This window comes from Capricornis sumatraensis, chromosome 8, assembly GCF_032405125.1.
Source record: "Capricornis sumatraensis isolate serow.1 chromosome 8, serow.2, whole genome shotgun sequence".
Classification (NCBI taxonomy): Eukaryota; Metazoa; Chordata; class Mammalia; order Artiodactyla; family Bovidae; genus Capricornis; species Capricornis sumatraensis.
Genome location: NC_091076.1, coordinates 62,477,249 through 62,493,905, shown reverse-complemented (window position 1 = coordinate 62,493,905; position 16,657 = coordinate 62,477,249). Strand labels below are relative to the sequence as shown.

General features: G+C 37.9%; 1 protein-coding gene across 2 annotated transcripts in view; it reads left to right on the top strand.

The window, feature by feature from the left end:
* The window catches only part of BCAS3 (BCAS3 microtubule associated cell migration factor), a 589,830-nt gene that overhangs the window by 243,987 nt on the left and 329,186 nt on the right, over positions 1-16,657 (top strand). Inside the window, exons 16-17 of one of the 2 annotated variants that reach the window (XM_068975809.1) lie at positions 3,665-3,815; positions 14,750-14,794. In XM_068975809.1, the coding sequence (XP_068831910.1) occupies positions 3,665-3,815; positions 14,750-14,794 (196 nt within the window). The remainder of the gene's footprint in view (positions 1-3,664; positions 3,816-14,749; positions 14,795-16,657) is intronic. The other variant, XM_068975810.1, reaches the window with a different exon arrangement.

Genomic DNA, 16,657 nt, shown 5'->3' with positions numbered 1-16,657 from the left:
AAAAGAAGAGTGACTGCTAAGGGTATGGACTTTCTTTTTGGGTGATGAAAATGTTCTGAAATTAAATAGCGATCCTAGTATCATTCTGTAGAATATACCAAACACCACAGAACTGTATACTTCAAAAGGATCAATCTTATGGTGTGTGAATTACATTTCAGCAAAAGTACTAACCCAGTTTTTAAAATTGGCAAAAGCTTTACATAGGTATTTTAACAAAGAAAATAAATGGATGACAGATAAATTCATGAACCACAACAACAGCTACCTGTTTGTCCCACATTTGGCCTGGAGAAGGCAATGGCAACCCACTCCAGTACTCTTGCCTGGAAAATCCCATGGACGGAGGAGCCTGATGGGCTGCAGTCCATAGGGTCTCGAAGAGTCAGACACAACTGAGTGCCTTCACTTTCACTTTTCACTTTCATGCATTGGAGAAGGAAATGGCAACCCACTCCAGTATTCTTGCCTGGAGAGTCCCAGGGACAGAGGAGCCTGGTGGGCTGCCGTCTATGGGGTTGCACAGAGTCGAACCTGACTGAAACAACTTAGCAGCAGCAGCCACGTTTTTGCCCAGAATGGCTGAAATCAAAATGAGTGACACCACCAAATTCTATTGTGGATACAGAAGAACTTGAAGTGTCATATTTTGCTGGTGGGAATGTGAATGGATCATTTCCTTTGTCAAAGTGTTTTGCATTTTCTCATAACCTTAAACATAGAATTATTATCTCCATGCAAACATTCATATACTATGATCAGCAACTGCATTCCTAGATATATATTTTAAAAAACTTCAGTTCAGTCACTCAGTCGTGTCCGACTCTTCGCAATGCCATGGACTGCAGCACGCCAGGCCTCCCTGTCCATCACCAACTCCCGGAGTTTACTCAAACTCATGTCCACTGAGTTGGGGGTGCCATCCAATCATCTCATCCTCTGTCATCCCCTTCTCCTCTCACCTTCAGTCTTTCCCAGCATCAGGGTCTTTTCAAACGAAACTGCTCTTTGCATCAGGTGGCCAAAGGATTGGAGTTTCAGCTACAACATCAGTCCTTCCAATGAACGTTCAGGACTGATTTCCTTTAGTATTGATTGGTTTGATCTTGCAGTCCAAGGGACTCTCAAGAGCCTTCTCCAACATCACAGTTCAAAAGCATCAATTCTTCAGTGCTCAGCTTCCTTTATAGTCCAGCTCTCACATCCATCCATGACTACTGGAAAAACCATAGCCTTGATTAGACGGACCCTTGTTGGTAAAGTAATGTCTCTGCTTTTGAATATGCTGTCTAGGTTGGACATAACTTTTCTTCCGAGGACCAAACGTCTTTTTATTTCATGGCTGCAGTCACCATCTGCAGTGATTTTGGAGCCCCCCAAAATAAAGTCTCACACTGTTTCCACACTGTTTCCCCATCTATTTTCCATGAAGTGATGAGACCGGATGCCATGATCTTTGTTTTCTAAATGTTAAGCTTTAAGTCAACTTTTTCATTCCCCTCTTTCACTTTCATCAAGAGGCTCTTTAGTTCTTCTTCCCTTTCTGCCATAAGGGTGGTGTCATCCGCATATCTGAGGTTATTGATATTTCTCCCAGCAATCTTGATTCCAGCTTGTGCTTCATCCAGCCCAGTGTTTCTCATGATATGCTCTACATGTAAGTTAAAAAAGCAGGGTGGCAATAAACAGCCTTTACGTACTCCTTTTCCTATTGGGAACCAGTCTGTTGTTCCATGTCCAGGTCTAACTGTTGCTTCCTGATCTGCATACAGATTTCTCAAGAGGCAGGTCAAGTGGTCTGGTATTCCTGTCTCTTTCAGAATTTTCCACAGTTTATTGTGATCCATACAGTCAAAGGCTTTGGCAGAAATAAAGCAGAAATAGGTATTTTTCTGGAACTCTTTTGCTTCTTCAATGATCTAGCAGATGTTGGCAATTTGATCTCGGGTTCTTCTGCCTTATCTAAATCCAGCTTGAATGCCTGGAAGTTCACAGTTCTCGTATTGTTGAAGCCTGGCTTGGAGAATTTTGAGCATTACTTTACTAGCGTGTGAGATGAGTGCAATTGTGCGGTAGTTTGAGCATTCTTTGGCATTGCCTTTCTTTGGGATTGGAATGAAAACTGACCTTTTCTAGTCCCGTGGCCACTGCTGAGTTCCAAATTGGCTGGCGTATTGAGTGCAGCACTTTCACAGCATCATCTTTCAGGATTTGAAATAGCTCCACTGGAATTCCATCACTTCCACTAGCTTTGTTCTTAGTGCTGCCTCCTAAGGCCCACTTGACTTCACATTCCAGGATGTCTGGCTCTAGGTGATTATTTGGGTCTTGAAGATCTTCTTTGTACAGTTCTTTTGTGTTTTCTTGCCACCTCTTCTTAATATGTTCTTCTTCTGTTAGGGCCATACCATTTCTGTCCTTTACTGTGCCCATCTTTGCATGAAATGTTTTCTTGGTATCTCTAATTTTCTTGAAGAGATCTCTAGTCTTACCGATTCTATTGTTTTCCTCTATTTCTTTGCATTGATCGCTGAGGAAGGCTTTCTTATCTCTCCTTGCTATTCTTTGAAACTCTGCATTCAAATGGGTATATCTTTCCTTTTCTCCTTTGAATGTAAAGAAACTTACATTCATACAAAAGCTTGTGCAGGAATGTTTATGGCAGCTTTATTTGTAATAACCAAAGCTGGAAACAAATGTCTTTTTGCCAATGACTGGATCAACAAACTGTAGTACTTCCATACAATGAGATTATATTTGGTAATAAAAAGGAAGGAATTGATACCTGTAGGAAAATGTAGAGTGGTTGAATCTCAGATGCTTACTAGCACGTGAAAGAGGTAAGACTCAGTACAGTACATACTTCATTTATAGAACATTCTGGAAAATGCAGAGCCATGGAATGGGAGAAAAGATAAGTACCTAAGAAGAATTTTGCTTATTGGTGAGATGGGAGTAATTTCTCTCTATGCAGATCAGATTTTATTTCAGTTTGTTTTTCCTGGTTGTTAGTGAGCCATAATTCTTATTCTTTTTATTTTTTATATTAATGTGGTCATAAAATAAAAGATTGATTCATGATTTTTAATTTTATGGTAGGTAGTGGTACATTTTGGGAGGAAGACAGTGTTTTTGCCTGTTGATTTTGGTCAGTTTCATCCTGTGCCTCTCATGCTATTCTCTGTGGATATACATCCTTATGCCTCATGTTTCTTCTGCCCTCTGGAGGCTTTATAGGTTGCCATGGCTGGAATATTCTTCCCCTCCGACTCCCAAGCTTGTTTAAGGAAATGTTCCCTGCTTACTTTAGACTAATTTAAACCTTTTCTTTTTTTTTTCTCTCTCTCTTACTATCCTATATTTCTTTGTAACACCATAAAATTCAGTTTTATGCCAATTATTTGTATAACCATTTAACATCTACCCAATTCTGTATCCTCCAAGCCTCCATCCTCAAAGACTACAGTCTCTGTTCATAGTCAAGTCATGTTTGGTATTACCAGAGTCCTTTGTTTTTTTTCTCCCCTTCCATATAGTCATGATTCTTTTAGAATCATGTCTGCCTTTGATAATTTTCTTAAAAGATTAGTGGAGCCAGTGCAAATCCTGTCAGAGAAGGAAACTTCTCTTGGTGATGCTTTTCTTTTCTTTTTTCTCTTCATAGGGAAGCTCAACAGCCAAGACTCCTACAATAATTTTGCCAACAACAACCCTGGCAACCCTCGACTCTCTCCTCTCCCCAGCCTGATGGTGTTGATGCCTCTCGCCCAAATCAAGCAGCCAATGACGCTTGGTACCATCACCAAACGAACAGGGTAAGGCCTCAGGCTTGATACTTTTTAAATAGCTATTTTAGAGGATTAAATACATAAAAATAAAGCATACTTTTTCTTTGGGTGGTTTTGATTATTTTCTTCATTCCCAGCCCACATGAGACTTAATGTCAGCTGATTAAGTACAAAGTATAGAACATGCGCAAACACATTCATGCACAGGCATGTACACACACATTCATAGGAAAAAACCAAGCAGTGACAAGTTGTGAGAACTAGTATTGGCTAATGAAAACCAGATCCATCTACTCAGTCTTGTAGTTCCTGCCTTGTGGCTTTGTCTAAAAGTAGCAAAGTTTCATTTTCTTGATTTTGTGGACATGATTTGGATTTATAATGGCCCCCAAATTTTGACTAAGGAGAGAGAACTTAATATGACAACCATGCTTCTGATACTTTGAAAAAACATCTATATTGAGGTACCATTTACATATAATAATCTGTCATTATTGTTGTGCTAGGTGGTAAAGTGCTGATGTGAGATACTTTTGTAAGAAGAACTACTCATTCTCAGGGACCAGGCCTTTGAGCTCTAGATTTCACTGTGACACCGAAATTAACCCTTTGTCTAGTGGAGTGGTGTTTCCTATAAAGTGATCCTATTTTGAATGTAGAAATTGAGTTTGTGGTGTATTAAGGGGGGGGGGAAAAAGAAGCTGGGAAACAGCAAACCTAGCTCCAAAATCTGACATCTTGTGATACAAATCATTTGGCTATATTTTTAAAAATTGGTTTCAGCTTTTTAACCCTTCAGTAGTAGCTTAAGTAGAATTTTTACTTCCCTTTCCTCTTCTAGTTTCTTTATTTTAAAATAAATAAGAGTCACTATGAATAGTAAAGGGGTTACAAACTTAAATTTACAGGTAGCTGGCTTTTTTCTTTGGATAATGATATATTTCTGGGATATAGAATCAAATAAAAATGAGACTAAATCTTGAATCATAATCTTAGTATTTTTTCATTCACAGATGTCAGTACATAATTCTACCTTTTTTGGTCTATCTTTCCTGAATATAAGTGAAAGAACACTCAAAATTGTTCCTCGTGATTTTAATTTTATTTCTAAGATAGTGACTGAAGTTCTATGCCTGAAATTGTGTGATGTTAGAATTTAATTCAAATTATTTGTGGAGAGGATTAGAAAGTGAGTTTTCTGGGGGCTTCCCTGGTGGCTCAGATGGTAAAGAATCCACCTGCAGTACAGGAGACCCAAGTTTGATCCCTGGGTCAGGAAGATCCCCTGGAGAAGGGAGTGGCTATCCACTCCAGTCTTCTTGCCTGGAGAACTCCATGGACAGAGAAGCCTGGTGGGCTATAGTCTGTTGTGTCTCATAGAGTTGGTTATGACTGAGTGACTAATACACACTTAGAAAGTGAGCTTACTTTTGCATGTATTTGAAACTTCCCATGATAAAAAGATAAACTCCATCACACCTCTTTTACTCTCCCTCTTGCTATTCTTTCTGTCTGTCCTTAGATGGGTGGGAACTATTTATCATCTAGTCTCTTCCTAAGCTACCATACTGTATGAACTTACATAACTTTTATGTTTCCTTTTCTTTTTAAAAACTTGATTACAGTTCCTAGATTTTTTTAGAGCATGTGTATTATGTTTCTTGTATCCTAGGTAATTTAATAATTATTTATGAATGAATTAAGTGATAGGAATTTTAATTGTGTGCTTTGAAATTAATGTTAGTTTAAGATCCATGTATCATATTTTTTGCTGGGCTTTTATCTCAGTTCTTAAACCCTTTTATTTTTGCCAAATTTTAAAACTTTTTAGCATGTCCTTTCTTAAAGTGTTTAGAGAGAAAAATTAATATTTGTCCCATAATGAGTACTTGGCTTTTAATTTCCATAATTTTGATAGAGATTGATTTAGACTTACTGGGGAAAAAAATATTATTAGACCAGTAAAAGGAATTCCTGGGGAGGGATGTGGGAGAGGGATTCAGGTTGGAGGAACACATATGCACCCGAGGGTGATTCATGTTGATGTATGGCAAAAACCACCACAATATTGTAAAGAAATTATCCTCCAATTAAAATAAATTAAATATTTTAATAAAAAAGGGAATTGCTGCATGCCCAGATTTTCCAAATGTTAACAGTTTAATGAATTTGCCTGATTTATCTTTTCTCACTCCATATACACGCACTTACATACATACACATCCACCAAAAACTCATTTTATTAGTTTTTTTCTTCCACATGTCTGTTGCCTGTAATGAATTCTTTTACTTGTGGCAGAGCTTTGGTGCTCTGGAAATTACCCCATCCACTCTTTTTTTCCCCCTCCCCTCCTACTATTCTTTTTTCTCTTCCTATTAACACAGGTTACAGTGACAAAAAACACTTTGATGATAGTATTCATAATTTATGCAGGTTACTGCTAGATTATAAGACCTAATACTCTTAAACCATTTTCTGAAGAGTTTGTTGACTGTATTCAGAAATTGCTATTGTGACATTACTTATAATCCTTTGTTGTTGTTCAGTCTTTAAGTCGCGTATGACTCTTTGCGACACAATGGACTGCAGCGTGCCAGGCTTCCCTGTGCTTGTCTGTATAATTCTTATAGTACTGTTTGGTCATAGAATTATCAGAGTGTAGTTTGTGGTTTTACTATCTCAATACTTAGCAGTTTCATTGACATACATGTATTTTGACTAACCAAAAGTAGTACTTGTTTTGGGAGAGTAAGGTATTCCTTGAATTTCCATTTTTGACATATGCTGAGATTTGAAGTATATCCCAAAGCACATCTAATGGTTTGAATCATTAGATTTCTCCCATTAGATTTTAAGATTTACATTAATTTCATTTTTATTAAAAATTTTTTTTTTACTGTGACTAGTTCTTAAACTGGAGAAGGCAATGACACCCCACTCCAGTACTCTTGCCTGGAGAATCCCAGGGTTGGGGGAGCCTGGTGGGCTGCTCTCTATGGGGTCGCACAGAGTCAGACACAGCTGAAGTGACTTAGCAGCAGCAGCAGCAGCAGCAACAGCAGTTCTTAAGCTGCAGTTAGCTCACTTGCATTATTTCCATCAAGTTTTATTGTGTCCTGAGGATTTTGATTAGCACATTAAGGTCACCGGAGTGATGAGCAAACAGTCTTTTAATTTTCCAGGTCATTGTGGAAATCCTAATTTACTCTAACTTTGCTTCAGTGAAATGTGTTTTCTAGCATTTAAAAAATAAAACTTACAGATGTATTTGACATTAATTATGTAGAAAGAGAACACAGAGCTGACTCATTTATAGGCATTAAGTTCCAATACACCTGATATTATATCTAGTTACAAATATATGTTCCATGTCCTAGATATTTGCCATAATGGCATAAGATGAACATTAAAAAATGCATTCTAGCATAGAGATTTCCAAGGATTGCTTAGGATCCTATATTTAAATAACCAAATTTAGATGGAAACCTCAACCCAAACCTTCAGGGGATAGACGTGTGCTTACCACGCTTCACATCTGCCCCCTTATTTATGGAAAGATACATCCCTGAAAGCCTGTGCAGTGTCAGGGACCATCTGTCTTACTCACAGACATTCGCAAGGCCAGTAGAACTGCAAATGGCAGAAGACAGATGTATTTACACCTTCGTGTTCTATACCTTGAAGCAGCACTGGGAGGAAATAAGGCCTATTTTGGCAACAGCTGTTGCTCAGCCCAACTGTGGTATACACTGATGAAGGTGAAAGATGTGCTAGGAATCATTTAGTTTAATAGCTGCTCATTCAAACAAAACCCATTTCTTCCAGTCTAAGACGAGAGGATTGGAAAGGCCTCCATATTGTTTTTGTCATGTGTAAATCAGCATAGTTCTCATCTATTAAAAGTGAAACTGGGTGCCAAGGGATTGCTCCTTGTTTTCAAGTGTGAATTTTTTGTAGTAGGGACTTTCGAAGCAATAGCTCATAGATGTTTGACTGAATTAATGGATCAAATAAGTGATGAAGGGTTTTTTTAAAGGCTTCCTATGTAAAAATTTACTAAGTAGACAATTTTTCATCAATATGCGTAATTTTACATACATTAAATCTAAAATTATTGACACATACATCATTTTGTGGGCACAAGCAGGGAACAGGATATTTCAAAAAGTGGTCAGAGATTTCCCTGGTAGTCCAGTGGCTAAGACTCCACATTCCCAGTCAGGGGCCCAGGTTGAATCCCTGGTCAGGGAACTAGATCCCACATGCTGCAACCAAGAGTTCACAAGCCACAACTGAACATCCTGCGTTCTGTAGCTGAGATTGAAGATCTCAGATGCCTCAACTAAGACCCGGCACAGCCAAATAAATAAACAAATAAAACTTTTTAAAAAGTGGTCTTAGTAATTTCATGGGAATAAAAAATATAGAAATTGGGAATGAAGTTACTTCCTTGCCCTTCACTAGCTGACATGTTTAGTGAAGTAACCTGATACTATTTGTTATGTTTCACTGGTTTTCTTAAATTGAGCAGCTTCCTGTTACTTTCGCTCTCCACCATGTTTGTATGTATTCATTTTTTTGTGAACAGTTTGAGCTAGGTATTAGGAACCTTAGGCTTGACTCTGGAGAAGTAGGCTAGGGAATATAGTGAAGGAATATCATCTTAGGAGTCTGAAGCTCCATCTTCTTATCTTGGTTCTGCCATTTCCAGTGTGCCTACATGAATTTCGCCATCCGAGGTATATTTGTATGTATGGATTATAACCTGTCAGCCTTACAGTGTATGAGTTTCCAACAGGTGTTCTATCATGTGCTTTCTAAGCCTCATTCATTGCTGTTCCCTAGGCCAGTGCTTCACAGGAGCTCCATTTAGGAAACATAGATGATTGTTCTTCTTTAGAAATGGAAGCATTTAATAGCATTTATTTGATTATCTCGAGTTGAAATTTGTAGACCAAATCTGCCATCAGAGTTTGCTAAGTGAATAACTGACATTGGCATATAGTCCTTGAGGAAGGTTTGTTCCTCTTTCTAATTCACTTTGGTCTGCCTTGGCTTATTTAGACACCTTGACCTAAGCCTTAAATCTTATAGGTGAAGTTTGAAGAATTAAATGGGAAAGATTTGGGAAAAGACACCCCTCTACCTCCCACCCAGTTACAGTGGTTGTTGTTTTTCAGTCACTAAGTTGTGTCCCACACAAAAAGAATGATGGTCAACTCTGTAACCTAATGGACTGCAACACCCCAGGCTCCCCTGTCCTTCACTATCTCCCAGAGTTTGCTCAAACTTGTATCCTTTGAGTTGGTGATGCTATCTAACCATCTGATTCTCTGCCGCCCTCTTCTCCTGTTGCATTCAGTTTCTCCCAGCATTAGGGTCTGGCTCTTTGCATCAGGTGGCCAAAGTAATGGAACTTCAGCATCAGTATCAGTCCTTGCAGTGAACATTCAGGGTTGATTTCCTTTAGGATTGACTGGTTTGATCTCCGTGTAGTCCAAATGGTAATCCTCCACTTCCTAGTCCTGTCTTATCTATGTATTATTTCTTGATAACTAAGCTATAAATGTTTCATTCCAGATATAAAATAACTAGCAATGTGTATTTTCATTAGGATGGATATGTTTACATGTGCAATATACATGAGCAGTTTGAGTTTCTAGTTTTTGTACTAAGTCAGTAGAGTACTTAAGTCTTTCCATACTTTGTTCCCTTTTCCCATAAATCTGTGAATTTTGGGGAGTGGGAGTGGGGAGGAGATTAAGTCTCCTGTATAATGTATTACAAGTCAGCAAGCATTATTTTCTATGGAAATTTGGAAATCTGTGTGTGCTATTCTAGTCCCTCTTCTGCCACATCTGGCAGAAATTGAACAAGAGAGTTTTTTCTGATGAAAATCTTGAGCTTGTAATTTAAATTTGCATGTTGAATATATCTCAGATTAGAAAATTCACCTGGATATTTCAGCTTGAATTTGCCTTCAGAACAATAATTTGAGAGCCAGTACTGCCATAGGTCTCTTTAGTAGTTAAATTAATGAAAAATTTAGAGTAATACTTGAAAATGATATGAGGACTAACTTGTTTGTATGCACATGGGGAATGTGAGTCCATCAAAGTTACTGTTTAACACGAGGGGGTGTAGAGTGTAGCACAGTCATTGGGGTTCCTGGAATGTGGTGTTAGACTATATGGCTTTTCTTTACTATTTTACAGATAATGTTGTATAGCCCTTTCTCTGTTCAGTATGTTTAATATTTATATGGGCTCATTCTTATGTCTGTTAAGTGACAGTGCTTGCATTCTCATAGGACATGATTAGTTGGAAAGTGGAACTTTCAGAATTTTTTGTTTGTTTTTAATTGGAGAATAATTGCTTTACAGTGTTGTGTTTCTGTTGTACAACAGTGTCAATCAAGTATAAGTATACATTTATATGGGGATATATCTATCTGTCTGTCTCCCCTCTCTCTCGAGTCTCCCTTCCACTCCCCACATCCCACCCGTCTAGGTCATCACAGAGCACCAACCTGAGCTCCCTGTCTTGTATAGCAAATCCCCACTAGCTGTCTCTTTTACACATGGTAATGTATATGTCACTGCTTCTCTCTCAGTTCATCCCACCCTCTCCTTTCTTTGCTGTTTTCTAGGTGCCAACTATATTTAACTCTGAAGACGGTGAAATCTAATTATTATTACTGCCTTTTAGCAGCAGAGTCAGGTTATAAAGGGTTTTACCATGTTCAAATAAAATCTGATTTTATTTTCCTCTTAACATTTGAACAGTCTTTTTATTAGTCTTATTTTTAGCTAGGAAGACCAAAGCTTATGTGGTACTGTGTGGCCTTTAAAAAAATGAATCAGAGTTTAAAGAGTTGCATAGTATTAATGATTTGATATGGGACCTCCCAGGTAGCACTAGTGATAAAGAAATCCACCTGCCAATTCCGGAGACATAAAAGACATGGGTTCGATCCCTGGATTGGGAAGATCCCTTGAAGGAGGGCACAGCAACCCACTCCAGTATTCTTGCCTGGAGACTCCCATGGACACAGGAGCCTGGCGGGCTACAGTCCATAGGGTCGAAAACAGTTGGACACAATTGAGGCGACTTAGCATGCGGGCCCACAGTGATTTGATATGTAGCACAATTATTTCTTGTCTTCTGAGAATCTCCAGAAGAAACACTTTGAGAACCAGTGGCAATGTCACTTAATGCAGGACTAATATTTCTGATTTTTAGTCTCTTGGCTAACCCTGATGTTTTCCAATCAGAATTCAGCTTCAGAAGGACATAATCATGACTAAGTGGATAGTTTTATATGGCAGGATTGCTCAACCTGCTGAAACTTAATAGTGTTTGGAAATATACACATTCTTAACACCTGAATATGATAATTGGAGTTGCATTTATTAATACGGACCATTTTAATTCAGCATACACTCTGACTCACGTGCTGTTTTCCTCCTTTAAACCACCCCTTGTAAAAGTACAGCTGCAGGATTTTGGAGTGGAAAGCCATAGGTGAAGACAGCTGGATCATGGACTTGGCCTTTGTGACTTTTTATTTTCATTCTTTCACTACTGAGAAAAGATGAGGCGGGCACATTTCAAAAGAACAGCTGACACTCCCCATACCAAATCAGTGACTACATCAGCCACTCTAATTCTTTGGTGTTTATGGGTCTTCTTTTCCATGTATGTGGCGGAGATCCAGTTTGTCGGAGCGGCTAAGAAGTGGGTGAGTATGGACTGGGACCATGCCAGGAAGGAGTCCTCACCTGTTTCCCCATCCCCTGTCTTCTCCTTGAGCTGGGCCAGTCTCTAGGTTCTTCTTTGGCCAAAGACGGATGAGTTTTAATGCATACAACTGAATTAGACTGTGAACAGTGAGAGCCATGTTGTCTTCAGGCTTGACCATGCTGCTGGTCAGTGCATGCCTGTTCACTGCAGTGTCTAGAGAGTGAGAGTTAACAGTGCATTTGGGGATTGTGAAGTTGTGGAAATCTTCTTGTTGGTAACATGCTGCTATTGCCTGGGAAGGAGAATCTAGCAGATTAAAACAAAAGTGTTTAATTTGTTCAGCTAATATGTTACTTTTTATACATAAGGAAATTTAAACTTGGAAAAAGGTATTTACTGGTTCTGTAGGTGGGACAATCAGCTGGTCTTTTGAACTGTAGAAAGTTAAAGTTTTGTTTCGTTTTTGTTTGTTTGGTTTTGGGGGTCACTCAGAAGCCATTTAAGGCATAAAGGACTAAGATAAAACTTGCAGATTATTTGCGACGAATCAGCTTTATTCTGATTTTTTTTAATACTTTTTATTTTATATTGGCGTATAGCTGATTAACAATGTTGTGATAGTTTCAGGTGGACAGCAAAAGTACTTAGCCATACATATACTTGTATCTGTTTTTCCCCAAACTCCCCTCCTGTCCAGGCTGCCTCTTAACATTGAGCAGGCATAGTTAGGGAGTTTGGGATGGACATGTATACACTGTTACATTTAAAATGGATAATCCGGTTCCAATGGGAACCCTGTATTCTGATATTTGGAATGAGGTGGGAGACTTATCCAGCTTCTGTACAATCTATGGGAAAGAGCAACTCATGCCCAGACATTCCAGATCACAAAAGCTTCTGTCAGAATAGTTTGGACTGTTTGATTAGTTCAGGTGTCTGCCTAAGGAAGAAAATGTAAAGAAGTTGGGTAGTATGTGTCAACAATAACTTCTTCATTTAGGCAGTATCTTAGGGGCTTCCCTCATAGCTCAGTTGGTAAAGAATCCACCTGCAATGCAGGAGACCCCGGTTCGATTCCTGGATCGGGAAGTTCACTGGAAAAGCGATAGGCTACCCACTCCAATATTCTTGGGCCTCCCTTGTGGCTCAGCTGGTAAAGAATCTGCCTGCAATGTGGGAGACCTGGGTTCGATCTCTGAGTTGGGAAGATCCCCTGGAGAAGGGAAAGGCTACCCACTCCAGTATTCTGGCCTGGAGAGTTCCATGGACCAAGTCCGAGGGACGACTGAGCAACTTTCACTTTCACTTGTGGGCATGTGGAAATGTTTTGAACCTTTCGTTTTCTGATCATTATTTCATGGTATCACAGTGCCATTGAAAGATTGGTGTCTTCACATGGTCACAGTTATTTAAATTGGTGTTGGTCAAAGTGCAGGATGAGTTCCAGTAACATTTTGTTTCTGATGTAATCAGTGAATCATGATATCAAGGGACAGGGGAATCATGGCTAACTTTTTTTTTCACTAATGAAATAGAATATAATAAAATGTAATCTTGCTCCTTGTTCTTCAAACTTAACAGTCATATTATCTAGGTCTACAAAACATTGAAATGGAAATAGTAAAATTGATTACAAACAAAACCCCTCACATTCATTAAATTATTTCAGTTTGTTTTGTTCAAGTACACATGAGCTTATACTTTAGTACGTTTATTCCTCAGTATCTGAGGGGGATCAGTTCCCACCCCGTACTGAAATCTGCGGATGGTCACATTCCTTATATGAAACGGCCTAGTATTTGCATAACCTACGCACATCTATGCATATACTTTAAGTCTTTTCTAAATTGTAAATAGTTGCTGGTGCATAGCAAGTTTTACCTTTTGGAACTTACTGGAATTTTTTTTTCTGAATATTTTTGATCTATGGTTGGTTGTGGGTATGGGCCCTCTGGATATGGAGGGCCAACTGGGTACTTCCATGGGTCACAGTCAAAACAATTTTGGAATGCATTGTTTTAGATGTGAGTGATGAAATCATATCTCTGGTTGTGGTCTTCTCTTATATCAAGAGATTTCCTTGCTTTGCATTTGAATCATCTCTAAAGTTTTCTCTTATCTCTGTCTTCCCCACTCACAGTTTCTTCTAATATTAATAGTCTCTTGCTTTTTTGTTCTCTTCTTCATATCTTCTGTACTTCAGTCCTCAGAACTGTACTTGGTGTTGTGCGTCCACTTCACTGGGAGATTGATGCTAATTAGCATGAGTTTTCTTTTTTAATGTTCTTGGCACCAAAGTTGAAGAAGAGAATTACCAAGTTATGCAGTGCTCTTTCTTTCTCAGTTTGTTATGTCTTCCTTCCAAATGTTAGATGCAACAACAGTATTCTGTTCTGGATATAATTAAATCAGTCTTCTCTCTGTGCAAGTATGCATAGCATGTCTTAAATGCTATGAACAGAATATTAAGAAGAAATATGTGTAACATGGAAGTCTGCCTTTGTATCCCCAGCTATATTTAAAACAAGCAATTGTGGCTTTAGTTTCCTGTATTCCAACCTAGCCCGGTATAGGCCAGATAGAGGAAGCTAACCTCTTCTGTCATTATTAAGAGAAATGCTGATTTCCTGGAATGTGACCCTAAAATGGAAGTAAATCATACCACAGACTTGTATTTAGTGTTAGTTCCTTTGACCAGCAGTATGCAGTACAGCTTACTGTAATGAAGCAGCTTAGAAAATACGTACTTTCTGTGGCTCTGAGACAACTGGTGAACAGCAACAATGCTTATCAAATTTTTATTGAGTCCTCTTTCACTGGTGTTAAACATTTCGTGTCGCACAACCACACGTGTTGCTACTGGTTCCACTCTTTTCTCCATCCAATTATTCCATTTAACTTGTACTTTGTTTTAAAGGGCCTCTGAAGTAAATTTTATTTTACCTTAGGAACCCTACAGGGGTGCTCCAGAAAAGGGGGAGAAACAGAGCATTTTGAAATCTGTAACCTTATGAAAATGAAGGGACTTGTTACCACACATCCTTCTGTTCAGTGGTTATATCAGACTTGTTAGTATTGACAGCAGAATTGCAAACGATTACTAATTTTTTTAGCTATTTTATCCATACTCTTTAACAGTATGATCAACATGTATTTGTTAATATTAAATGAATTTTCCTCTAATATTTTTGTGCCTTTTCCCCCCTTTTCCATGAAGGCCTTATCTGTTTGGAGCGGGGTGTTTTTCCATAAAAGCTCCATGGTGAGTCTCAGTTCAGTCCCGCATGCCTAATTCCTTTGCTGTTCTCTCCGAAAGTAACTCTGTTTTGTACTTTGTTTTCAGTTGCATGGCCTGATCACAGATAGATGCACCGAATTACTGAGTCATTGGTAGATGTTGGTATTTAAGCTTGAAAAGATCAGTTTTCTTGGTTTCATTTCATTTTTTGAAAATTCACATTAAAAAATCATAGAGTAATATTTAAAAAAAAAAGGAAAGGAGAAGAATTCTCTCATAATAATGCTGGTATATAAAAATGGCCAACACCCACATTTAAAGCTTTTAGTATTATAGTGATAGAAGATAGAAACTCCCTACATTGACATGCTGAACTTCTGAAGACATGATTTATTTTGAAATATAAATATATTTAAGTTATACTAAAAATACCCTATAAATTTTTACTGCATTTTATTTGGTACCAAAGGAAAAAGAGTCAGTTCTGTTTTGAATAGTCTAGGTAGTTAAGGAGCTACATGGGGAAACTTGGGTTTTATGTACAAACTCCTAAATTCCTAAATAACTTATTATTTTGACTTATTAGCACCAACCCACTATAACTTGTTTACATTATTATAAGAGTGCATAAAGTATAACTTTGTCAGTCTTAGCATGATGATCATAGAAAAGAAACGGTATATTTCATACTTTTATGTAAAGATGTGCAGTAGAATGTATTTAGAGCTTGGTGTAATATGTTTAACAAAATAGTTAAGAGTCAGAGCTCCAGAATCAGACTGTCTAGGTCTTAAATTCCAGGTCACACACTTACTACCTATATGATCTTGGGCAGTTTTCTAAAGCCTGTATCTATCTTGGTTTTCTTATCTCTATTAGAGTTACCAGTAGTACCTACCTTATAGGTTCATTATGAGGATTAAATGAACCAACGTATAAATTACTTAGAACAGTGCCTGGCACATAATAAGAGCTCAGTAAATGTTACCTGCCATGCTATGGTTTCTTTTCTGGTTTAAGGGGGAAATTCCATTTTTGAGAAGAAGCTTCTTTAAATTAGATCATGTTTTTGTTGTTTTGTTTTGGTTCTAGGAGTGAGTGAGCTGACGAGACATTTTGGTTAATTTATATCAGTTTTATAAATTTAGTCAAAATACATGTATGTGAAATTCTCATAACTGCTTCTGAGACTTGTTTATGCTGTCTTACGGTCCTAGGGAAGAGTCTTACAGTCTTTTTTCCTCTGGGACAAAAAGAAATAATTTGACACAAACTAATTTCAGTGTTCATACGCTAATAGGAACATCTGAAAATTTCATTATTGCATTAGAGTAGGGTGATAAATCATCGTAAAGATTTCCTCCTTAAAATGCAGTATCAAAATTAGTACACAGATTGTGAAACGGTGGTAAGCAAATTCAGGGTATACATGAGTAAAAACTCCCTGAAAGTCAATCTTCATTCTTTGTGTTAACTAGATTTTCTTCCAAAAACAAATAAGATACATGGATCTTACTGAGGAGCTTGTAGCAAACAGTGGAATTTTAAATGCTAGATTCAACATATGACAAGATTTCTTTGTAGACTGAATTTAGAATTAAATTCCATCTCAGGATAAATTTCTCATTTTAAGTACAAAGAAAAGAGTTTTAGTATGTTAATAAAGTTTGAAGTTTTAGCATAGACATAAAGATGGAATGACAAATGTCGTATGTGAAATAAGAAAAGCCCATGCCTTCAACAGCTTATGTGCTCCTCAAATTTAAGCAAAAGCACTTGTCAACCAGAAATGATTTGAGGTTGAAACAAGATTAAAAGAGCCAGATTAAAGAAAGGGATATATGAAATATAGTAGACTTTTAAATCATTGCCTGTCTTTTAGAAGAC